Source organism: Pipistrellus hanaki, assembly GCF_964339955.1.
Source record: "Pipistrellus hanaki genome assembly, chromosome: 13".
NCBI lineage: Eukaryota > Metazoa > Chordata > Mammalia > Chiroptera > Vespertilionidae > Pipistrellus > Pipistrellus hanaki.
In genome coordinates, this window is record NC_140515.1 from 46,968,337 (window position 1) to 46,994,950 (window position 26,614).

The 26,614-nt window shown below is 38.4% G+C and overlaps 1 protein-coding gene across 12 annotated transcripts in view; it reads left to right on the top strand.

The window, feature by feature from the left end:
- Nucleotides 1-26,614, top strand: part of RBMS3 (RNA binding motif single stranded interacting protein 3) — a gene marked incomplete at its 3' end in the record, with an annotated part of 624,952 nt that overhangs the window by 123,177 nt on the left and 475,161 nt on the right. For 6 of the 12 annotated variants that reach the window (XM_084902493.1, XM_084902500.1, XM_084902503.1 and 3 more), the window contains exon 2: nucleotides 20,968-21,140. In XM_084902493.1, the coding sequence (XP_084758619.1) occupies nucleotides 20,968-21,140 (173 nt within the window). The remainder of the gene's footprint in view (nucleotides 1-20,967; nucleotides 21,141-26,614) is intronic. The other 6 variants (XM_084902497.1, XM_084902501.1, XM_084902498.1 and 3 more) reach the window with 1 other exon arrangement.

Consider the following 26,614-nt stretch of genomic DNA (forward strand, 5'->3'; position numbering starts at 1 on the left):
AGAACGTTCTCAAATACCACTATTTGGTTAGATGGCACAAATAAGGAGAGGTGGCCCTGTTCGCACACAGACATTTCTCTCCTCCGGTTGAAAATGAGTTGCAGCTGAAACATCTGGAGAAATCCACTATAATCTTGATAAGAATTGCAGACAATTATGTGTATTCATATTCTAATAGAGATTTAATAACTCACATATTTACAAATATATTTCTAGTTGTATGCAATGGTCACATGGGTATCACTTGAGATGGCATGAGAAATGGTCATAGGAATGGCAGTACAATAGGATTCTGGGTACAAGCAAGGTTAAATGACATGAATGATAACTTTTATTCAGATGATTCTTAGTAGGGCTTTCAAGTTATCTTTACTTTGGATGCTACATGTTAGCTTTTCATCTTTGTTTCTAGATGAAGAGAGTAGAGTATTCAAAGGCCAGTCCCAGTACTCAGTCAGTGGCCAGAACATTGCATCCTATGTTATAAATAACCGAGGATATCCTTGTGAGAAGTCAGGATCCTTCTTCCCAGTAGAATAATCAGTGCCTCACTGGGGACATGGTCCTTCTCTTTTTCCTCCTTTCCCTTATCCTTTCTCCTTATAGGCTGCTAACCTATCCTTTCTTCTCTAATCGCACACACTTAGACACACCTATACTTCCATACCCTTCCCCCTTTGGTACGGTGCTTAAGGACCACCCACTTTTTATCGATGTACATCACTGAATCTGCTTCTCAGTACACTTTTTATTCTCTAGGTATTACCATCAAGGTCTTTTTGAGGGGAAAAAATAAGTTAGAACTGAAACTAAAGGAACGTCATTATTCTTCAAATAATTTAATTACTCAGAAATGCTTTTTGGCGAAACATAGCTTCTAGCATCTTCCATCTTCCTGCTATTTATCCATACTCTGGATTACCTCATTCATTAGTTCTGACAAGGGACTGTGTTTGTATCATTGCCTGACGGACATGTTACATGTTTCAGTCCTAAAATATTCGACTCTGAGCTCAATGCTGCATACTTGGGAGATGATGTTAAATCAGCCTCGGAGACACACCACTGTCATCAAGCCAAATAACTCAGTGGAAAAATGATAAGGGTATAAGGAGATCAATAAGGCAAGGGAACTGTGCTTTCAAAAGCAAGACAAAAATATGAGCAAGACTATCAGCCAAGCATTCGGGTGTAAATAAAGCAAGAATATGCCATGTTGGAACACCCATATGCTACAGTGAGCCATTATCCTGTGAGTTGTAAATTTTCCTTGCATTTGCCTAATTCCTTTAATATAGGTCATTCTAAAATACAGCCATAAGACTCCCTGGCACATTGATTAGTCTGGCATTGCTCTCCCTTCTCTCTTAACAGAAGAAAATGAGGAGATGGCTGATGAATGCTGAGGACAATTCCAAGGCCATTTAGTTGTGAGTGGTCACCGTGGAGCATTCTCTCTACTTAATGATGATTTGTATAACTCATATCTTTGTAAATATGAATTATGCAGATACATTCCTGCCCTGTGAGATGAAATTACTCAACAGGGCCCTCATAAGTGCCCAGTTGCATTGGATTTTTTGAGTAGAAAATGAAGCAAACTGTATAAACTGGAAACTTGGAAATGGAATACCTTGCAGATGCAAGACAGTAAAATTTTTTGAATATTTAGAAATAATAATTTATTTTCTATGGGCTAATGGTCAAGGAGACTTTGTGAAAATGGTTCAGAGGCCTTGAGTGTCAGTCTAAGGAATGTGATCTGTAGACTATGGAAAGCATTTTCGGATTTTCTTTTTTCTTATATGGGATGAAGTATGAAAATCAATTTTTGTTTTAGGAAGATAAAGCTTAAGGCTATGTGCTGGACAGATTCGAGTATTTGCAGCTTGGAAACAGGAAACACAATTTAGAGATGGTTACAATAATCCATATATGAAGTACTTCCAGACAAGAATAGAAGCAGTGGAATGAATGGAAAAGACAGATGTGAGAGACACTGAGAAGGAAGCATAAGTAGGACTTGGTGCCTGACTGAAACATAGCCATGAAAATAAAAAACAGATGCATACAGTTGTTAAATGACCAATGCACAGTTGATCTGTGAAAAATGACTGCTAAGTTCAAGTTCAGCATTCAAGGCATAATGCACTGTAAAATTTTCATTACATGATCTGAGGTAAAACTTGGAAGTGTCCTTCAGCTCAATGAGCCATCAAGAAAAGTGTCCAGAAACGGTAATCGAGAAATGTGGGCTAAAAGCACTTTATAGGCAGAAAGAACAGTGAGTGGAAGAGCATTGGTGCAAATGATCATACAAAGCACTTACATCTAAAAATGAAGGCTTACCCCTTGGTATGGGGAAGAGGTGGAGGATGGCTGGGAAGGTGGGTTGAGGGGTCAGTAGCAGTAGGTTTGCCTGAAAGCTGATGAAATTTAATCTTTAGGGCTCTTCCTTTCTTCCACCTTTTCAATATTCTATTGCATATCTAATCGTATCTTCATTTTGAATTTTCCTTATGAATGGTCAGTAACCATCCAAACTGTATAAACTTTAGCTACACAAAAGCCACTTTTTTCCTTGCCTAGTCATGTCTTCACATGGCCATGTGGATTTGGAAAAATTTCAAATGGAAGATATTTTCATCACAACTGGTTAAAATCCTTGTCCTTTTTCAATTTGGCTTCCCCATTTGCACTTTACTTTTTCTCAGATGGTGGTGGTGGTTTTGGAATTTAGTTAAGGGGAAGTAAGGTGAGAGATGCATTTGGTCTGGATCTAATGAGATGTAGGATTATGTTAGCCCTAGCTGTTCTATGTAACAATTATTCCAAGAACACTCAAACTTCCCACTGTCCTGGGCATTGTGGCAGGAACATGGGACCACAAGGTTCTGTTATGACTGGTGTCTAGCCTCTAATATTCAACATAGAAAGTTTATGGGAAAGTATCCTATATAATAAAGAGGTAATATACAAATTGACCCCCATACCTTTGCATCACAAGATGGCCACCACAGATGGCTGCCCCATGTAGTCACAATATGGCTACACCTACGTCATCACAAGATGGTTGCCCCCACAATGTCACAAGATGGCCACCCCTACATTGTTACAAGATGACCAGCACGGGAGGGCAGTTGGGGGTGACCAGGCCTGCAGGGGAGGGCAGTTGGGAGTGATCTGGCCAGAAGGGGATGGCAGTTGGCTGACAAGCAGGCTAGCAGGGGGAGCGGTTAGGGGGTGATCAGGCCGGCAGGCAGGCAAGTGTTTAGGAGCCAGCAGTCCCAGATTGTGAGAGGGATGTCCCCAAGGAGTCCCAGATTGAAAAGTATTTGCAGAAGTACACAAAAAATTTGAAGTATGGCCAATGGAGAGAAACTGTCCACCCTTTATCAATAGTCCATTGCCAGCAGAACAAATGTAAAATAAATAATTTATTCTATTTTATAAGGGAACAAATAAGATGCATTCTAATACACAGGCTGGGCTGAGGGACACCTCTCCCCCCGCCCCCCATGAACAAATTTTGTGCACCAAGACTTTAATATAGAATAAAAGGCTTTGCAAAATCTGAAGCCAACAGGTAACTTTATGCAAAGTTCTTAATTCTTCCCATTTTTTTGTTCCCCAAATTTACTGTCCTAACAATTTATAAGCTGTTACCATGAATGAGTTGTGGAAGCTGAAGAAAAAATGTATTGTAAACTCTAAAAAAATGCATTTCTATCAACCACTAGGAGACAAACAAAATGATCTTTTTATTCTATATTCTATGTATGGAAAATATTATAAAATTCATGCTATCTGATGAGGCAATTAAAGAATATGCAGACCCTCACACACACACACACACACACACACACACACAGACACACACACACACACACAGAAAGAGGGAAAATTATTTTGAAGTATGAGACATTTATTATTGTTATTTTAAACATTTTTTATTTTTATTTTATATGTCAGCTTTTTAAAATAAATGATTTACTGCAGCCTCCTTGTTCATTCTAAATAATACTCATTTTTATAACTAATTTTATAAAGTTTACTTAATTTTTCTTAAGGAATCTTTAAAGTTGTATAAGTTTAAATACCTGTCCTTACATTTGGAGGGAAGGACCTTAATTTGTATAATCAAGTACATAATCTTAATTCCTGACCCATCCATGAAGACCATTTAAGGGCTAAGTATCTGCTGTGTCCTGAATGTTTGTGGCTCTCTGGAAGTTCACATGCTAAAATCCTATGAGATGGTATCAGGAGATATATGTTCAGATGAAAATTGTAGTAGACTATATATATATAACACCAGGAAGACCTTGATAGGGAACATTATTCCACTTAGAAAGTTTAAGAAATTTATAACTGTTTTCATTCAGAAAAGTATTTGCAGAAATACACAAAAAATTTTGAAGTATGGCCAGTGGAGAGAAATTGTCCACCCTTTATCAATACTCCATTGCAAACAAAACAAATATAAAATAATTACTTTATTCTATTTTATAAGGGAACAAATAAGATACATTCTAATACACAGGGAGACGACCCATTGAAACTTAAGTTTATATAATGGACAAATTTGAAAGTCAGATATCTTTTTCCTAATTTCCCTAATTTTTCTCTGTGTCTTCAATAAAGAAAAAAATCAGTGAGATTAGATAAGGATAATACCTGCATATATATATATATATATATATATATATATATATATGTTATTTTTTATTGATTTCAGAGAGAAAGAGAGAGGGAAAGGTAGAAAGAATCACTGATTGGTTATCTCCTACACAGCCCCCTACTGGGATCATGCCTACAATCCAAGTATGTACTCTGACTGGGAATCATACCATGACCTCCTGGTTCATAGGTCAATCACTGAGCAACAATGGTTGGGCAAGACCTGCAGGTATTGATTGGTCAGTAGAACTAACACATGTTAGCTACAATCATAATTTCCATTTTTATTCTGTTTATAAACAAGTCTCTATGTGACCTGACAGGTATGACAAGTAAGTAGCTCAAAGAAAAAGTAATACTTTGGGTCATGCCATTTTCAGTTTTCTAATAAGGAAAAAGCATGTTTAAAAACACACATCGTTTTTTTGTCATTGTCTGTGTTCTTGCACATATTATAGATTGTGACCATAATGGAAACCAGTAGCCAAGAATAGGCGTGTCTATCTGTCTGTTTTTACAAATTGCTAACATATGACATGAACTGGCCTTGCCAGAAGCCTTAGTACTGATAGAAATGAATGACCAGTTGAATCCAAATAAATGAAAGGAAACATGCCTTTACATACAGCACAACTAGCCTCAGAGTGAGTGGAGGTCAACGTTGTAGAATATTATAATAATATTCCAAAGTGCTTCTTGGTCAGCGGTGGGAGTATGAGGTTCTCATGCTCCTGCATTCCACCGCATAGTGTGGTCCACACTTCAGGAATCTTTACTTTCCTCCCCTGAAATCAGAACATAACACCGGTGGATCCCTTTTTCCACTGAATAGGAAATACCCCAGTGCGCGCACGCGCACACACACACACACACACACACACACAAAAAAAAAAATCCTCTTAAATATGAATCTACTGATAGGCCATAACTCATCTGAATAAAAGTCATCACTGTGGTAGAAAGTTTTTTGTTGTTATTCCCTTCTCTCATTTTATTTTTATCTTTATTATTACCTATTCCTGCAAACCACAAGAACAAACAATAAAATTAGTTTCATTTATTGTTGCTGAGAACTCAGGTGATATAACTTGACCAGTCCACATCAGTCCTTATTTCTATTCTTTCTGATACTCCAAACGATCTCTGTGAGCTATAAAATATGCTGCTCTTTGTTTGTTGAGAAGAACAGAGCTTACAATAACATAAACAGGCATTCTATAAGAATTAGCATTACACACAGGCAGTGTTTTCTCTCATATTTTAATAAAAATAAATATAGATTGCATTTTGGTGCATATCAAGTTCATCTTTCATTTGCTTTCTATCCTGCTATTATATGTGCTGAGAACTTTATGCTAACTTCACCTTCATGGACTGTTTCTCTAGTTGTGTTTCTTTCAAAATTAAAGGAGCAGTTGTCATTGGTTACATTTCATCTTTTAAAATATTTCCATAATAATATTTAGCTTTTATATTATTGTTGAATTTACATGAATTCTAATTAGCCATGTATCATTTAACTATGAGGATATGTTATGAGAAATGTTTCTGATGATATTGTTCTTGTGCAGACATCACAGCATGCACTTACACAAAACTAGGTGGTATAGCCTAATAGTGGTCAGCAAACTGTGGCTTGTGAGTCACATGCGGCTCTTTGGCCCCTTGAGTGTGGCTCTTCCACAAATTACCACGTGCGGGCACGCACATGCAGTGTGATTGAAACTTCATGGCCAGTTTTTGGCTCTCAAAAGAAATTTCAAACCTTGTATTGTTGATATTTGGCTCTGTTTGACTAATGAGTTTGGCGACCACTGGCCTAGTACATGCCTCGGCTATATGATATGTTGTTTAACTGATAAGCTTTTCTCATTTATCAGAAGAATAAGATATAGTTGGTAATTTTTGTTTTTGTGATGGCTGCTGACATAGGTTTGGTCTCTGTTTTGACTTTGCTTAAGATGTGATCAGAGGATTGGTGTTACTGGTCTTCCCTCCAAGAGTTTAAAGTGGGCCCTACGTGTTTGTACTGCAAAGAATGATGACATAGTTATACTTCCTTTTCAAGGAGCTCTCTGCGGGCTAATAAACAGAGAGGGTCTCTGAATCCCATCTTTCTTTAAGAAATTCTAATGTGCCCTGTGCTGTTTCTCCATTAGATTATGGGGTTTTATTAAATCAGTCTGTCTGCCCACACACTCCTCTGGTCCTAGCAGCCTCGCCGTGGAGACAGAGCCACCAAATGTTTATTCTGTCTTCCTCGGGTGTGCCTGCTTCTTTACTTCTGATGCATTTAAACCCTCTCCTTCCTGTATGTCCTCTAGGATGTCAGGCCTTTGAATAGCCAGAATGTCACCGGTGGCCACATCCATTTTGTGCTGCAGCGGGGGCCTGGAGCTACCTCTTCCCTCTTGTGCGAGCTGATTGCTAACTTCTCAGAAATGTCCTGAGCCAGATGTTGAACTGTTAGTAGGTTAAAAGCACCCGAGTATAAGTAATCGTAGTCACATGTCAAAAATCAGCAAAGCTATACCTCGAGCTGCTGTTTTGTTTTGTTTTGTTTTCTTATTTCTGAGACCTGGAATATCAACACAGTGCTTATTCTGAGTCAGTTTTCTCTTTTGACCCCCATTCCAGCCAATCAACCTTCTATGGAATACAGCAGTCACTGAGGCTTCTTTGGGGTAGGGGTGGGGAAGAGGATAGTGACTATTGGAAAACTCTTGGGGATTATGGTTTAGATTTCTGTTTGTCAAGTTGCACGTGGTACTCTAAACTGAAGCAAACCCAAACCAAACCAAGTCATTCTGTGCAATATTGGAAATGTATAGTAAGTACTTTGGACGGTATAAAGTATGATTATTTCATTTTGATATAATAAATTATTTGCTAGTTACCCTAGGACACATACCATACAATTTGTTAGAAATTAGGGTTATAATTAACCTGAAATAAGCAGTTGAAGCTATTGTTTATCTACAAAATCTCCTTTCAGGGCAGCAATTTTTATTTATTTTATTTATTTTTTAAAATATATTTTTATTGATTTCAGAGAGGAAGGGAGAGGGAGATAGAGATAAAAACATCAATGATGAGAGAGAATCACTGATTGGCTGCCTCCTGCATCTCCCCCCACCACCCCCCCCATTGGGGATCCAGACCAGAATCGAAACTGGAACCCTTTTGTCTGCAGGCCAACGCTCTATCCACCGAGTCATACAAGCTAGGGCAAATTTTACAATCCTAATTATTTTTAATGTTAGAAGCTATGAAATTAGTCTAGTTTATTTTTTGAATATGAAAGTCATTTTAGGTAAGGGCATGGACATTTAGTAGTTAGTGTGTAATAAGCTTTTCCCACTTATCAGAAGAATAAGATATAGTTGGCAATGATATATCTTACTTGACTCAGTACTCCTACAATTTATAGATAATTTTCCTGAGTTTACATATTCTAAGATAACTTCCCTTGTGAAAGTTTATGTGTGTGTGTTTTAATTCCTCTGAGGATCTTGCCATCAGCTTGTCTGGAGATAATTAGTGGCAGTAGCTAAAATAGTACTAACTGAGCCTAATGTTTCATTGAAGAATGACATTTATTATTTATAATCTAGAGAACTTGTTTGACAATCATGAAGGGGCATTTTACTGTCTATTGTAAGATTTCATTTAATACACATAATTGGAGTTTGCTAGATCATTCAGTGGGCCAGCCAATATACCTCTTACTCAGAAGAACATTATTGTCATAATAACAAGGAGTATTACACAATGCTTTAGGATTTATAGAATAATAACTAACAACTGTAGATTGCTTATTGTGTTCTGGATTTCATTCTCAGTGCTTTACACATTATCATTTATTTGAAATGTTTAACAATTTTCTAAGGTAATTATGATCCTCAGTTTTACAGATGAGGAGACTGAAGCAAAAGAAATGAGATAATTTGCCCAGAGTTGTACAGACATTAAGTGGGAAAGCAGGATTTGAACCTGGGTAGTGTGGCTTCAAAGTCTATGCTCTTAGTTCCAATAACAATAACACTTCCTTCTTCTCCTTGAGCCTTTGGAGGGTCTACCGATCAAGCGCAAATACTATTTATTTGCAAGTCTCAGAAGCCTCAATCACTAATTTTATATGAACAAAAGTAACTTGGAGAAGGAAAAGCAGAACTGTCTTATCACTGGGAATAAATCATTATCTTGATTATGGAAAATTTCACTGGGCAAATAGAATCTCCAGTAATCACAGTACAGAGAAGATACATAAAAAACTGGATAGATCCATATTGTTTTGGAGATTCTCTAAGGTACAAGATGGATTGACTTAAAATATACTGAAAATGGAGACCTTATAGAGGTTTATAATTAGGAGAAACATAATTTTGAATCTATAAATATTGCACGAGCTTCTTACTTAAAAATTGTAGTAAATTAGTAGCAATATAAAATGCCCAATAGTCATTTTATTGCCTGATCCTTTTTGTTTTTAAACCCTGGACATTAATTTATTCACATATTTAAAATCTCATGGCCCAAGCTACAATAAATGTTGAAAATATATTCACAGAAAATTATCTGTGCAAGTGCTCCTTCCAATTTTTATAAGAAGCAATTACTTTGCATGCATTAATTGCTGTCACATTTTAATCTGTGCTCTAACATTGTTTTTTTTTTTAATTATTGTGCTTTGTACTCTAATATTTCATATTTAGAACTTCCAAGCATAGGTTTGGTCCATATTTAATTTTGCTGCATCAATAAAGAAATGAATGAATTGGCTAATAAAGCAGCAAATTTTTATGTCATGGAATATACAATAGGTTGTTGTTTATGAATATTCTCAACTGACCCAGTAGTTCACTGTAAGAAAGCATTTTCCTCCTCCTCCTCCTCCTCCTCCCCTCCTCCTCCTCCTCCTCCTCCCCCTTCTCCTCCTCCTCCTTCCCTCCTCCTCCTCCTCCTCCTCCCCTCCTCCTCCTCTTCCTCCTCCTCCTCCTCCTCCTCCTCCTCCTCCTCCTCCTCCTCCCTTCCTCCTCCTCCCCTCCTCCCCCTTCCCTTCTCCTCCTCCTCCTTCCCTCCTCCTCCTCCTCCTCCTCCCCTCCTCCTCCTCCCCTCCTCCCCCTTCCCTCCTCCTCCCCTCCTCCTCCTCCTCCTCCTCCTCCTCCTCCTCCCCTCCTCCCCCTCCTCCTCCTCCTCCCCTCCTCCTCCTTCTCTCCTCCCCCTCCTCCTCCTCCTCTTCCCCCTCCTCCTCCTCCTCCTCCCCTCCTCCTCCTTCCCTCCTCCTCCTAGTCCTCCTCCTCCTCCTCCCCCTCCCCTCCTCCTCCTTCTCCTCCTCCTCCCTCTCCTCCTCCTCCTCCTCCTCCCCTCCTCCTTCTCCTCCTCCTCCTCCTCCTCCTCTTCCTCCTCCTTCTCCTCCCCTCCTCCTCCTCCCCTCCTCCTTCTCCTCCTCCTCCTCCCCTCCTCCTCCTCCCTCCTCCTCCTCCTCCTCCTCCTCCTCCTCCTCCTCCTCCTCCTCCTCCTTCTCCTTCTCCTCCTCCTCCTCCTCCTCTTCCTGCTTCTTCCTCTGCTTCTTCCTCTGCTTCTTCCTCTGCCTCATTCAGTGGAGAGAGAAATAAGATTGGTAGAATAACATACTACATACTACATGGGGGTGGGGAGAGAAAGGTGCTCTTTCATTTGGGTTGTGCAGGTAGATGCACACCCTAAAACAGATGCACCTCATAAAGTAGATGATGTCACATTGAAAATGCAGGGCTTCCTACCCAGGCAGGAAGCTTGTCTGCCTAAAACAGAGGCATTTATTCTTTACCAGCAGTTTATCTCAACTGCTCTCTTTTCTTGGTATTTAGTCACTTTACACTACAGATGAAATCGTTGTTGCTGGCTGAAAACAAATAAAATCCATCCTGTTTCTTCCACAAATTAGAGTTTATTTCCTGGAAATCTCTTTTAATAATGTCCACTTTGGGTCTGGGGAGTTATCAACTGAAAGAGAGATTTCACATGGTAAAAATCTAGACCCACTCATGAAAGAAAAAAAACACACTTAAATAGTAACTTAGCTGAAAGATCAATTGCCTAAAAACAATATTTAAATAGCAGCCTTGTCATTGTGACCTTTATTTTGCTCAGCACATTTAGATACTGTAGATGCGTTGTATGGTGTGATGCCTTATATAATAGTTGTACGAATGACCTACATCTGCACTGTACAGTGGAAATGTTCTATGCCTGCCTGTCCAACATAGTATTACTATAATTTTTTTTTAATTTCTTTATTGATTAAGGTATCAAATATTTGTTCATTCCCCCATTCTCATCCCCAACCCCTCCCCACATATGCCCCCACCCCCCTGTTGTCCATGACCACTGGTTAGGCTTATACGCATGCATACAAGTCCTTTGATATCTCCCCTTTTGTCCCACCTTCCCCTACCTTCCCTATGAGGTTCTAATTGATGCTTCTCTGTCTCCGGGTCTGTTTTTGTTCATCAGTTTATGTTGTTCATTAATTATTTCCCCTAGATGAGTGAGTCATGTGTTTTTGAATATGTGACTAGTATGACTAAGGAACTTCAGTTTTTATTTTAATTCATTTGACTTATTTATATTTAAATTTAAGTAGTCAATGTCACTAGCAGCTACTGTATTTTACTGCACATATCTAGAGTAAAATGTAGAATAACTGGAGTGAAGACTGCTTAACTTCAGGTCCTGGATATGGTACAAAGTTGAACAACCTTAGAAAATCATTTAACCTCCCTGAGTCTCCAAATCTAGTATTTTCAATTTCTATAATAATAATAATAGTACCTATCTCCAAAATAGTACCTATCACTAAATAAATCGATTAGTATAAAGCTCTTTGAACTGTGCCTAACATACAATACATGCTCAATAATCATGAGCCATTGCTATTTATATTAATTATTTTATAATCTTGTAGATTTTTAATGATATAGGAACTGAAAGGGAAATGGAAATGAAATAGGTCTAAGGTAATAAACAGATAAAGCCATAAAATGGGATAGAATTTTAGGTTGATCCTAGAGGAATGACTGAGATTTAAATAAATAAAAAGTAATTTATAAATCAGGTGACCATATATTCTAATTTGCTTTAGAAAAGTCTCATGTTGTACCTTGTATCCTGATTTAATTATTATGTCCCTCTTTTGTTCTAAAACATGTTTGTAAGATAAATCTTCTAGTAACCCTAGAATAATATATAGAAACGGAGTCCAGGCATTCTAGGTGAAAGGAAGGAAGGAAAATAAGGTATAGATGCAAATGTGACTATGATGTGGCATGAAAGATGAATGAGCACTGGGAAAGGAAAGAAAACAGAGTTAGATATGAGCTAGAAAGACATAATGGAGGTAGGATGAAAGCTTGGGCAAGGAAATTAAATTTCATTTTAATGCTATTTATGCTATTATTGCATTGCTCCTCAGTCAACACAGATTCACTTTCATAAACAATTTTTTTATGCAATTGGACAATATTATTCAGTAGACCAAAAAAAGCCTTATAACATTTGATGCTTTGATTAGCCATGCATTATTCACTGTAATTTTACAAAATTCATGCAAGGGCTCAGCCCTGTCAGCCCCAGCGACGTCCAGAAGGTCATCCAGACAGTCGTTCAGCTGTTCGGCTGTCCGATCTAATCAGCATATTACGCTTTTATTATTATAGATGGTTTGAAAGAAAATCATTTACTTAGGTCGCCCATTAGCTACAAGTAACCAAATCAGTGATATGATTGGTTAACAAGAAAATTTGTCTTTTGATTGGAATTATAGCTCATTATATCAGTTTTCAAGAATGAAGGTGAAAACTTTGAATGTGTACATTTAATTGCAATAAATCTTATGGCAGTGTTCTTTAGGCTAGAACTATTTGTCTTCATTCATTTAGGCCAGCATGCATGACAAAGGGAAGGGAATTCATCGTTGACATTATTAGTTATTGTAATTGTAGGGAAATAAAGAGTATATTGGACTGTGAAACATAGAAGATTATGAAACAACTAGGAAGAGAGTCAAAGATAGAGATAATGGGGGGGAAATGAAAATAAAAATTTAAGTAAACATAAGGTACAAGAATGGGACTCAAGTATAATTGTTTTACTCTTCACAAGATCGCCTTTTTATTTCTAATTGCATTCTGAATTGAGATGCTGACCATTGGCAAGCCCAGAGATCTCCAACAGTTCATGGTGCCCTGTTATGGATTGTCACTCTTTTCCCAGTTCTAGAGCTGTGGTCGGCAAACTACGGCTCACGAGCCACATTCGGCTCTTCAGCCTCTTGTGTGTGGCTCCTCCACAAGCTGCGGGTGCGCATGTACAGTGCGATTGAAACTTTGTGGCCCATGTGCAGTTTTGGGCTCTCAAAAGAAATTTCAATCGTTGTACTGTTGATATTTGGCTCTGTTGACTAATGAGTTTGCGGACCACTGTTCTAGACCATTGTAAATCAGTTATTTGAGTGGGTCTCTGAAGTATTCCTGTGTGTGGGGGGGCGAGGGGGAAACAAAATAGGAGTCTTAAACAGGGATTATAGTAATTTTTGGTATTTCTGGAGAATTCTATTACTGTTACAGTATAGCAGACATGGTAATCTCCACCTAGGGAACCAATCATGGCTTTTTTTTTTTTCAGGAGCAACCAATAATTATCAATATTAGAATCATGAACTGTTTGGGTTATTTTCAAAGTTTAAAATAATGGCACAAACACCTCATATTTTGAAGTGTTTTAATTTTGTTTTTCATTAAAGAGATCAAGAGTTGGCCAAATGGACAAGGGTTAGGCAAAGACAGGATGTCACTGGCATTTGGAAAATTGAGCAATCTTTATAAAAGGCTGTTGGCATCAATTATAACAGCCAGTGTTCTCTAGCTTGTAAATTTATTAACGAAATTGGTTTATAGGTGCTTACAATAATTTATTTGTGTCTTCAAGTACATGCATTTAAAAATGTCATTTAATATCTAAACCTCTGAATGGAATTCAATGACTTTAGATTAAGCCTATTTGTAAATAGTACAGAGCAATGTGTAATTATGCAATCTATTGAGGTTTTTCAAACCTAATATTTAGAGCAAGAGTGAATCTCATCCTAACAGAATTTTAATAAAACTCCGGTAGTGACTTGTAAATACCTTGAAACTAATTAGCCATTCCCTCCACAGTGATTGTTTCATCACTGCTTAGTTATTACATTTTGGTTCTTGATGAAAATGGCAAATCACAGTTCTAATGACATAGTTTCATCTCAAGAACAGTGGCTCCCATCTTTAAAAAATAAATGGCTGACTCTTTTACTTTCCCCTTAAAGGTAAATTATTCCAATTAGGTCTTAAAGAGCAAATGTTCATTTTAAGGATCTGCCTCATGATGATGATGATGCAATTGATAGGAACAAAACATATTTATTGAGTCCTGACCCTGTGTCAGGCACTGTGCTATACATTTTATAGGTCATTTATATAGTAAAAACCCTACAACAGTCCTATGAGGTGAGATCATCATAATCTCTTTGTCTTCTGACTAGAGCTTTAAGTGCCTAGTTAGTGGCAAAGCAGGATTCTCAGCAGGCATTCTGGAGCTCTCAAGCACCATATTACCACTGTTGACAGTAGCTATTACCTAGACCAGTTGGCGGAGAATGTGCAAATGATTGCCTTTTGTGCAGAATTTTGTCCTTTATTGCTCATTTCCATATCAGAGCTGTGGGGCAGGTTTTTACCAAACTCTGTTATAAAAGGCGTAATTGAAACAATTGTTTTCTATAGTCATATTCTACATAATGGAGAGGCAATTGCCTCGTATGAAATTGCAAAGCAGTAATGTATGTGGTTCATGAAACTCTGGCTAAAATTGCATGGCTTGCCTTAGATATTAATTTAGCTGCATTTGTTATTGCCTGCATGCATAGTATTCATATTCACCCTCATTTGAGGCTATTATAAACACTCCAGTGACTGCCACAGTTTTAGCCATGTCCACTCTTTCATGTCATGTTGATACTAGAGGAGAGGTCTACAGAAGCAAGGTTATATGGAAATTACACTGTCTGGGAGAGGAATCCAATAGCCTGCAACAGCATTATCCACTGAGCAATGGATTACATGTGTACATGCAGGCTAAATAATGTATGAATTAAGACAGGAATGTGGTTTATATTCATTTTTGGATAGTGAAAGAGTTGGCATGCCAATCCCAGGAGAGACTTTATCCAGGGCTTTACCCTTGAATGGATAAAAGAATACAAATTCTATTGCACTGATGAGGAATAAAAACGAATTGGGGAGCCCATCAGCAAAGCAGACTGCTGCATGATGGAGCCCAAGGCTACTCCAAAACCACCAGACCAACTGCTTCAGGATCCTGCCAGCAACCGGATGCCAGGAATAGAATTGACTGCAGTTTGGCATCAAGGCTCTGTGATTCCCAGCCAAGGGGAATTACATGCAAAAAATATTTGAAATGCTCTTTGTAAAAGAGTTATGTTTCCAGTCAGAGGGAGAAGTATGTTTCAGACCTATTCTGCTTGGAAATGATATGTGGCACACCGTCATTTTAGGTGCAGAGGGTGGAGGCCTGGAGAGGTGATGCTGTGTGTACTTAGGGGTAAGAAATTGAATGTTTTTTAGGTAATGAGGTGTTTCGATGGAATCTTTTTAGGCTGTTGGTTAGTATTAAACAAGGGGGGTGTACCATATTGGTCCTACAAAGAGAGTAGCTGGATCTGTTTAAAGCTCTGATTCTCAACCAGAAGCAATATCACTCCCTTAGGGAGCATTTGGCAATATCCGGAGACATGTTTGGTTGCCACATCAGGAGGAGTGGGTAGAACAACTAGCATCTAGTGGTAGAAGACAGGGATCTGTTAAAGATTCTACAATGCATAGGACAGCCACCTATAGCAAACAATTGTTCTTTCCAAAATGTCAGTAGTGCCAAGGTTGAGAATCCCAATTGAAAATTACCTGGCCAGTGCATAAATATTACAGCCCTGCCTTTAGACAATGGTTCTAATGTAGTTTGGCATTGTATAAAACATGATTTTTAATGATTTACTTTACTCCATTGATGTGTGAATAACATTTATTGAATGTACTAAATGCTTTATGTTAAAACAAGCAAAAACATCCTCTTCAGGTTGTATCCAAAATAGTGGGGTGGAGGGGTGGAAAAGACAATGAACCTCCTTCCAGACCAACACACACACACACACACACACACACACACACACCACATTTTACAAGAATGTAGGAGGACCCGCTTGATTCACTTTTCAAACTTGAAAAATGAGGCATATTAACAAAGCACACTAAATGAATCAGCTGTTTAGGATGATCTACAAGCCAGTTCATTTTCCTGTTATTAAATAACAAACCATGAATCTTGACAAATGAACCCCACTAGTTTGACATTATTTGGAAAACTCATAACATGCTTGCTTCTGTTGGGCACTTCCCCTTTGAAATTAAATTTTGAGATTGGCTTTATTTAAATTCTGGTAGAAGGAAAGAGCTCTTTAACCTTCATTTTGACTGCACGCGGTTTAACATCATCACTCTTTTCTTCCCCCTTTATCCTTGGCTCACCAGAGCTTCTGCCAGAGTCTCCCTGTCCAGGACTCACTGCAAGGAGGTCAGTTGTGTTTGTTGGAGCCTCTGTCTTCAAGAGGTGAAGTTCCCGGTGTTGTGGGGACTGAGTGGCTCCTGGAGTCAGACTCCCTCAGTTCATCTTGGGGCTCCAGGCTTGTGACTTTGCAAAAAACATTTTCGCTTTCTGTGCCTATGTTTTCTCATTTATAAAATGAGATTAATATTATTTGCCTCATTAGGCTGTTATAAAAACAGCATATAAAATGATTAGCAAGACCCTGCAGGGCAGCTCAGTTCATCAGAGTGTCATCCCTACAGGCCAAGATTGTGGGTTCAATCCTCCACCAGGGCACATGTATGCATCAACCCAGGAAGGTGTAAATAGGTGGAGCAACAGATCCATGTTTCTCTCTCTCTTTCTCTCCCTTCTTACCTCTCTAGAATCCATAAAAAAATGCTTAGCGAGCACACACTGAGTGATACCTATGGTTATTAGAATCTGTATCTTAAGAATAACATCTTCAAAATGGATGCCAAGTCATTTTTCTTAATTTACTAAGGATGACACAGGTACTAATCCGCTGATTTAGCAGCCCCAACACGTGACTAAGAAGGCTTCAGCCTCATCCCATAATCCCTAGCAGCCCCTCCCAGCAATGCCACCGTGAATAAACATCTGAGAAGAGCATGCACGCTTGCCAAGCATATGCGGCTTCCGCTTCCTGAGAGTTCTATCTCCCCTTTCAATCCGAGTGCCATCCCAAGCCCTTTTTTTGAAAATTTGCCATTTCTACTAGTTTTAACCAACTGACACTGCAAATTCAGAGCAACCCCTTGCCGTGTAGCAGCTCGGATTTACAATGTTCAGCAACCCCAGCCCTTAAGTCCTCACCACCCCTCAACAGGATTTACCATGTGTGACTTTGGGCAATATCACAAAGACAGTTTCATCATAAGGAAAATGTTTTTTACTACCAGTTTAACATTTATTCCTCAGTACTTTAAAAAGCGAATCAATGATAACATTCCAAGTTCATTTAAAGATGAAGAATTGAGAATCAGTCACTTTTAACCACTTTTAATCAGGAAAGTAGCTGCTGTGACCCATTAACCCCTAAAGATTATTGATGCTCCCCTTTTTGTAAAGAGGCTGTAGGTTAGTCATTTGTCTTTGGCAGCCAGAGCATACAAAACCTCTTTTGCTTCTCACAAATTAATTCATTTCAGCCTGTGCATTTGTCAGACATTCCCGGAACCTTCAGCCAATGTTTTGTTGATTAAAAAGATGTGTATTTTGAAAATGGATGGAGAGGAAGGGATTTATAATTCTCACAACCAGAGAGTGATTTATAACGCAGGCCCGCTACCTGAATCATTCAGTGCATCATCAACACATGAATGAAATATTAAGAATTAGCAGGAGTGTCAGCACAGGGTCTTCAAATCTATGGATCAATTGGTTCCGTTACACTGAGAAAGTCTATCCCTTTCAGCAGAATGTCTAGGACTCACAAACAAGATTGTGACAGAGAAAAACACCTTTGTATAGTTTCTTCAAAGGGCTTTTGAAAGACATCCTTTTCCCATAACAATCTGGTGCTTCCGCTCCTGTTTATAAATGACGTACCTTGTTTCCATGCACACCCGTTCCCTCTACTCATTCCAGCTTTGGTTTGCTTTTTGACTGTTTGTTTAACTCCCCCCTCTAGCCCCAGTGAATACCTAGGGCCCTTTGCAGGGCACAGTTATTGTTTTAGGCACCATGCAATTTACTAAGTGGTGCCCCGGCTGTGTAAAAATGCTCGCCAAGATTCCTGAGGGAAAACAAAAGAATTAAGTCAACAGATATTGATCAGCCTCTAGTGGGTGCTTTCTTGTATCAATCAAGGGCTCAATCTGAACTGGTCCATCTGATCTGAGATACATGGAGCTGGAGACATTTTTCTGGCTCTCTGGTGGTTTAAAAGGCTAGGCAGTCAGAACAACTGCTTTTAAACAAAGCCTCATTTTAAAAGAAGCCTGAGCACAGAATGGAATTCAAAGAATTTAGAGGGAGGGGAGGGGAAAGTGGCAAAAGAATTACACCAAAAAAACACACAAAAAAAACAAAAAAAAACACACACACACACACAAAAAACAACCCTGAGTTATTTAAGAGAAGAAAGCAGATGGGAAGTAAAAGATAAATTTCATCTGTCCTGTTGCAATACACAGAGACCAGGATGCTACTTCAGCCAGGATGTATTGAACACCTACTAAGTGCGGGGCTTGCAAAGAGGTAGAGTTAAGTATTATGGATGTCCCAGGAGCGAAACCCAATTCCGAGCTCAAGAAGGAATCATTTTTCATGCAAGCCAAGAATCTTTATGCAGATATTAGATTCCAAAAGGCAATGAATATATGCCATTTTATTCGAATATTGGGGGCAGAAAATATTCTGTGTAATTCATTTTAAAATTGAACATTAAAAACATTGGTAACAAACTCACACTAAAGAAATGGTTGAGAAAAATGTTTACTTCAAAGAAGCGAGTTGGAGGCTCTGGGGTTTGCTCCTGTCATTCCAGCCCTGTCACCTCCCCACTTTTTTTTTTTAAACAAACTGCCTAGTACTCCCTTGACCACTTTGTGCTTGCATTTGACATTGGACTATTCTTTCTTATTCTTTCCCAAACCCCCAGTTAATAACAGAGAAGCCTGAGGTAAGGGAGCTTGAAGTCCTTTATATAGGAGGTGGTTCAGAGCCTGGCCTAGGGAAAAAGTAGGAGTTCAGAGGAAAGGATGATTCTAGAAACCTTTCAGAGATTTTGGTAGATGACTGTATTTCGAGATTTAGGATTAGGGAACAGATGGAATTGACATCAAAGTTCTAGCATGGAGGCTGGAAGAATGACAGCAACATGGAGAAATGGGATAATCGTGATGGGTGGCTGGTGTGGAAAGATGGGGGATGAGAGTAGATATTAAAAGTTGCATTTCAAAAAACTGCGCCTAAGAGGCATGTCGTATAGTCATTGGCAATATAGACTGGGGCAAATAGGAAATCCTAGAAATGTCTGTTAAACAGACTGTAACAGCAGGAAACAAGGCTGGATACAGCTAAAATGTGCCCTCATGTAGGGATTAAAGGCTGTGTTTATTCCATTTTTATTGTACATCACGTAGCCTAAGTATTTATTAAGCACCTACTTGCTATTTGATAAGTACATACCTCCCACCCCTGATAAAATAGCTAATGTGTCTTCAGGTTAAAACTCAGCCAGAAATGCCCCCACTGGAATCTGATGAATGTGTTTATTGTACCTATAGGTGGCATTCTGAGTTATGGTTGAGGATATCTGGGATAGTTATATAGACTAATATCACTGGCAATACAGAGATGAATGACGAATATTACCATTATATATTTTTTATTGTTAACTTTTATTGTGCACTTACTAATTTCCAGGAACCATTTTGTTTGCGTTAGCTCATTGAGTTGTGGTAAAAACCCTATGATGTGGGGGAGTACTATTTCTATCCCCCTCATACATCCTCCTCACATGAATGAGAACATTGAGTCTCACAGAGGTTAAGGCACCATGCAAAGGTCACAGAGAGCTTAAGAAATGCAGCAGGGACTCCAATCAGTGCAATTTTAGAATTTCTGATGATATGCCCGTATGCAAAAGAAATAAAGTATAATGATTAACATATCTACTCATTTGGGCATGTATAATTAAAAAGACCCTCACATTGTATACCCTAAGTTTCTGGAGGTCATTTTATCATTTTCATTTTCTCAGAAAGAGTTATCCACTGAATGAGATTTTACTCCCAGGGCCATTCATGAGTATGTGAAGACATTTTTGGTTGCCACAACTGGGGGACCAGTGTTGATAAAATCTGGTGGGTGAAGGCCAAGGATGCTGCTATGACCCTATAATGAACAGGACAGCCCTCCAAAAAAAAGAAGTGTCCTGTCCTCAATGTCAATAGTGCTTAGGTTGAGACCCTGGGTTAGAGTGAAATAAAGGGGATCTTGACTGAAGGGAGAGGGAAGAGAATGGTGGCTGAGCCTTGCTAACAAAGTCTGTTTCCCCAGGAATAAGCAGGTTTGGAAAGAGAGAAGAGATAAGAGAGATTCATTCATTTGCTTGTTTACTCATAGAAGCACTATTCACAGAGTGATTTCTTTGAATGGGGAATTGTGCTGGAGAGTAATGCTAAGGAAACAATCTATGGGGTTGCTTTGAAGAACTGGGAGGAACAAAGAGTAGAGGCAAACCAAAGATGCTCGGCTATTGAACACGGGCTGGGCGGAGCTTTGGTGTCAAGAGTGAGTTGTGTTTTTCTGCCAGAAAAGGAGATAACATGCTACCTTCTGGGTCTCTAAGGAAAATCACAGTGGACAGACTCAGAAGCCAGGGGCTGCTGTCAGGGACACCTGAGAACTTCTTTATGTCCCATTGATAGCAAGCTTATGCCGACCCAAATGCAGGGCCAGAGAGGGGAGAAGGCATCTTTTGTTCTCAGAAGTCCACAGAGCGGTGATGTGTTTAAGCATGTGTGTGCGTGTGTGGACTGGAGAGCCAGAGATGCTTGCGTTGCTTTCGAGGTGCTCTGCTGGCCTGGGAATAGGTGCTGGCTTTGTTTTTCCAGTAACAGCCTTTTCTGTTTCCAGCAGTCCTATGCACCAGCTCCCCACCCCATGGCTCCTCCCAGCCCCAGCACAAACAGCAGCAGCAACAACAGCAGCAACAACAGCAGCGGGGAACAGTTGAGTAAAACCAACCTGTACATTCGAGGCCTCCCACCAGGCACCACTGACCAGGACCTAATCAAGCTGTGCCAACCGTAAGTGCCCTTCTGCTCTGTGCCGTTTCTGACCCACATGCTCGCCCACATGGCTCAGACTACGCAGGCTTTGGTTCTTGTACCCCAGCCTCCCATGCATTGGTGTCTCAGTGGGGATGATGCTGTTGCCTGAAGGGATTTAAATGTGAGGTCTAAGTCCGGCTTACTTTAGGGAATGGATTTGTTTATGGTGTGACGTGGGGGTTCTTGAGCAGATATACATGGGAGTGCTGGCCAGTGTGCATGTATTGATATTGACTAGGAAGATAATGGGCAAACATTGAGTTGGGCCCTGAGACCTTGTGGCTGGTGGAGTCAATGATGAATCTCATGGGGGGGGGGGGGGGAATGCTACCCCCTTTCTTTCCACCCCCCAACCTTCCCACTCCCTGCCCAGAAGTATTAGTGGGGAAATCTCAAAAACTCAGAAGTGATAGACTTCAGCATGGTTATCTCCTGTGTTGCAAACTTCCTGGCCAGTGCTTCATAAATCTCAATTCAATGGGAACCAGGTAATTGGAGAATTATAAGGCAAATGCTCTCGTTTCCTTAAAGACATCTATTTCCAAGACCAGTGAAGCTACTTTCCACCAAGGCCAAGAACTGCACTCGCCAAGTAGCTTTGTATTTTCTAGGAAATGTGGTAATGATTAAACGCCCTTCCAAAATATTTTCGTTATTCCATTATCTACCAACTCATATTATCAACTCTCTTATTTCTGTGGGAAGAAATCAAACTATTTAAATTTACCTTCCAAATAACATTGATAATGGGTAATGAATTAAGAATCATAGATCAATATTTTCAGATTATTGTCTGGTGATTTTCAAAGTCCTATCAGCCCCGTGTTTTGTGATTTGATCGTGCCTTAGCTGGGTATTTTTAAATTAGGGGAAACTATTACTCAATTGTTCTTTTTTCTCTTTTGCAATCCTTTTACAAGAAGGTTGAGAGGATATTTATTTTGTAAATTTTCCAACCTCTAAAATATTGGAAGAGGAAAACAAAGCAGGCAGTATTTATTTGCCTTTGTTCTGTTTTTTTTTTTTTTTTTTTTGATTGAGAACAAATAGCAAAACAACAGGAAGTGGCAGATAAACCAAAAGACAAATAATGTTACTATATAACCAGTTGACTAGGAAGTATGTGGATTAGGGAGGGGACACTTAGGGGGAAAAAATTACTTAGAAGCAGTTTTCAAAAGAAACTGAAATGTGCCAGGGCTAAGACATATGAATATGTTAGGTTTTGGTCTATAAAATGTTGAAGTTGAGAATTGGAGGGTAAATCACCCACTTTTCTTTTGTTCTTGCTATTAGAAAGATCTAAGCCAGTTTGAAAAGTAAGAAAATGTGAATGATTACAGCTTCAGGCGCAATAACTCCTCAATAGAATCTGATGTGAGAAAGAAGGGTAGCTATTAACTGTTTCGTATATGAGTCTCATTCATAAAAAAAATTATTGGATATTACAGAAAGATTGTTTCCAATATAAGTCAGAGCACACTCGTTGAACCAAGATTTCTGGGGTCCAAGAAATTATGATTCACTAAGTTTGGGGCCCAAGCATATGCACTTCTCATGGGTTCCCTGTTGTTGTTGATATTGCTGTTTTTTGTGGGTTGTTTTTGTGTGTTGTGTTGTTTTTTTGTGGTGGTGGTGGGGGATATACTTCTCTCTCTGCAATAATATGAAGACCACTGACTATTTCTAATGCATCAAGTTTCACTTAATACAAGCAGGTCATTGAGTTGGACTTCTGTGCATTACAACCTACATAGCCTTTCTATGATCTTGAGGCAGATCATGGGCCCTCTCTGAGCCTCAATTTCCTCTTAGAAGAGTAGGTTACCCTACAGTATCAGTGGTGTTCTGGGGCCGCCTCTGATTAGTGCACTAGAACCACTTGTTATATGTTCTGGAATTCTGTCAATGATTTGTTTCAGACTCAGTATTTTGAAATTGGCTGTGGTGGGAATATTTGTAGCACAGGAATAAGGGAGCCTTACAAACTAGGCATTTAAAAAATGTAATCTCTTTTTATTTTTTTGGAGAGCTGGTTTATGAATATACTACTGATAGAACATTATACTATGAAATTTTGTGTCAGTATCCATTTCTGAAAAAAAAATGTTGCCAGAAATGAATAAATGGAAAGTGTTCCCTAAACGCCTGTATTGGCATTTTTAATTCAGCAAAGAGATTTAGTGACACAGAAACATTATTTTTGAGAAAAGAAGTTTTGTTTATATTTCTTATGTGCATTTGAGAAATGTAAAGAATGCTAAGTGCACAGAGGGTAATGGTTACTTGTTCATATTAATTTTTGCTAGCTAATAAGATGTGGCTCATTCTAATGTTACTGTGAAAATGTTTATGGGTTTTCCAGCTACTGAAGTGGTCTAGGCCTGGGGTTTATTGCTTAGATTCATTTTCCTTGAGAATCTTACAGAACTAATGTGATCGGGCAATGGAATGTAGTGGAAATAGCTGTGCACTAAGAGGTCTGGGTTTCAGTCCTGGCCTTAGACAAATGATTTGTCCCTTCTTCACTTTAGTTTCCGCTATGTATAAAACAATGTGTTTGAACTTGGTAATCTTTTAAGCTTCTTTTTTTTCTTTTTAAAATCCTCTTCTTTTATTGAGGCCTTCATTAATCAGCAATAAAACCTGCTCTGGGCCACCTTTTGTATCTTTCAATCAGTCCCCTTTTGCAGAATGGCTGGACCACAGACTAAATTGATATAACTGCAAGAATCTGACCTCATGGCTGGAGAGGCCTTTGCTACAAGATGAATGCAGGTCATGTGCCAAGTCCTGTTTCCTCAAGTGTGGTGTTGGTTTCTCCCATTGCTCATGACTGTTTTACATTAGCAGTCTTCTAAAGATGCAAGTCCTTTTGCATTGGGATTACTCATCCAGCACTTTAAAATAATTTCATCTATAAAAAAGAGAATATTTATTGGTTTAAATGAACTTGCCATCTGGATCAACTTTCCATATTTATTCCTATGAAATTTTATGTATTTTAGAGTTAATGGTATCTTATAATATAGAAAATACAATATTTGCTAGTATCCATAGTAATGAAATGATGGAAAATAGAGACATACAAAAAAAAGGCATAGATATATCAAATCATCTGCATTTGAATGCAATATTCAGGTTAATACTAATGAACAGCAAGGAAATGATATTAAAAGAAAGCAGTTGCAATATTTCACAATGGATATTCTGAGAGCAAATTCTGTTGAAGTATTCCATTTACATTCATCATCAAATCTTCTATGTTTGGATTGCAAGTAAAATTAAAAAAAAATTAAGACAAGAATGAAAACTAATAGACATGAAGAATGACTTCACTCCATGGAAAATCTCTAATTATAACTATGTTTTGGTTGAATACATTGCATTGTGTGTCTTGTAGGAAATACCTTATAATGTGTTCATCTTGAGAATTCTCAAGGAACTTTATTGTGTTCTAAAGCAAGCAGTATTTACAGAGTACCTCTGTTGCATGCCAAACACTGGGCTGATGATTCAGGGGTGAGTACATTTAGAAAAGGGCCTTGCTTTAGCAAAGCGTATGTTTTCCTTGACCAAATAGGATTTCGGTTAAATAGTTATATGATTTGATATAAAATTGCTACTATACAGACAACAAAGGAGCATGAAGCTAAGAGTCTTTGCAACATGGGATGGTACCTAGTTAGGGCAACAAGCAAAGGCATCTCTGAGGAAGTAACAGTTGAGCTAAGATCAGAAGGAGGAATAGGTTTAAGTGAGGAAGGACAAGAAGAACATTTCTGGTGGAAAGAACTTCATGTGTATAGAATCAATGGCTGGAGGCAGCAAGGCAAACATAAAGGGTTGAAAACAAGGCCAGTATGGTTTTAGCAGAGAGAAAGAGTTGGAGTAAAGGGCAATATGAACTAGAAACATGGAGAAGAATAAGGTGATGATCCTGCCCTAACCGGTGTGGCTCAGTGGATAAAGCATCAGCCTGTGGACTGAAAGGTCCCATGTACCTTGGTTGCGAGCACATCCCTAGTAGGAGGTGTGCAGGAGGCAGCTGATTGATGTTTCTCTCTCATCAATGTTTCTAATTTTCTATCCTTCTCCCCTCTTCTCTGTTAAAAAATCAATAAAATATATATTTAAAAAAGAAGGTGATGATCCCTTTGTATATCATTAGGAGCTTTGTTTTACCCAAAGAGCAATGGAGAAAATCACAGAATTGTCACAAACAGGAAGGTAATATAGGATTTTTTTTCAAAAAGATAACACCAACTGCAATGTGGAAAGAAAGGATTCTATGTGTTCAGAGAACAATCAGAGTAGGAAGAGGTGAAAAGTGACCCCATAGTAGAATAAGTTATGGTTAGAGAAGCAGACATGAGAATTAATAATTGTGGTGTTGGAACAATTATGTGTGGTGATATATGTCTTTTTTCCACATGCATTTATTTTCCTATTAAAACGGAAGGACTTAAGAGGCAACCAAAAAGAAACAATGAGGCAGCATAAAAGAGGACCCAAATCATTGATTTTTAGTCTCTTTTTCTTATCCAGTCATGAATGGATCATCAATATAATATTAAACATTGAGTAGCTACAATATTAAAAGCACTAAAGCAAATATAGTGGACCTAGAACAACACAACATGGAGTTAAGGTCACTGACTCCCACCATGAAGTCAAATATCCCATATAACTTTGGACTTCCCCAAAACTTAACTACTAATAACCTACTGTTGACCAGAAGGCTTACCATAACATAATAAATTAACACATTTTCTTTGTTATATGTATTATAATTTTTATTCTTATCATAAAGTTAGCTAGAAGGAATGTTACTAAGAAAATCATAAGGACATGCAAATACATTTATAGTACTTTACTATATTTACCCATACCATAAATTTCTATATCTGGTCATAAGATAAATTATCTGTCAGTATCTGTATCAATATTGTCATATTTAATACAAAACACTGTAAATGTTATATGTATAACTAACACTAAAATGTTATATGTATAACTAACACATAAAAAGTGAAAAGATATTGTGAAAAAGAAATTCATGTTTATTTATAGGTATAATGATCCATGCATTGATAACCCAGAAGCAGCAATATGATTGCTTTTTGGTATTCTAGTGTAATTGATATGATTGCTTCAGTAGTTGTAAGAAAATCTCCAAACATTTTCCCAGTATATTTATTGAAAAACCTCCATGTACAGTGGACCTGTGCAGTTCAAACCCATGTTGTTCCAGGGTCAGCCATGTAATGAAAACTAAAACTTCAGTGGATTATACAATTATGTTTGTGAGATGGTTATTAGTTGGAGACTGTGGGTGCAATACTTATATGCCTTTTATGCTTATTTCAAGATGAGGAGATAGAAATGGGGGAAGATAGATTTTCCTTAATAAAGTGAGAATATTGCAACATTTTTGGGTGAATTAAAAT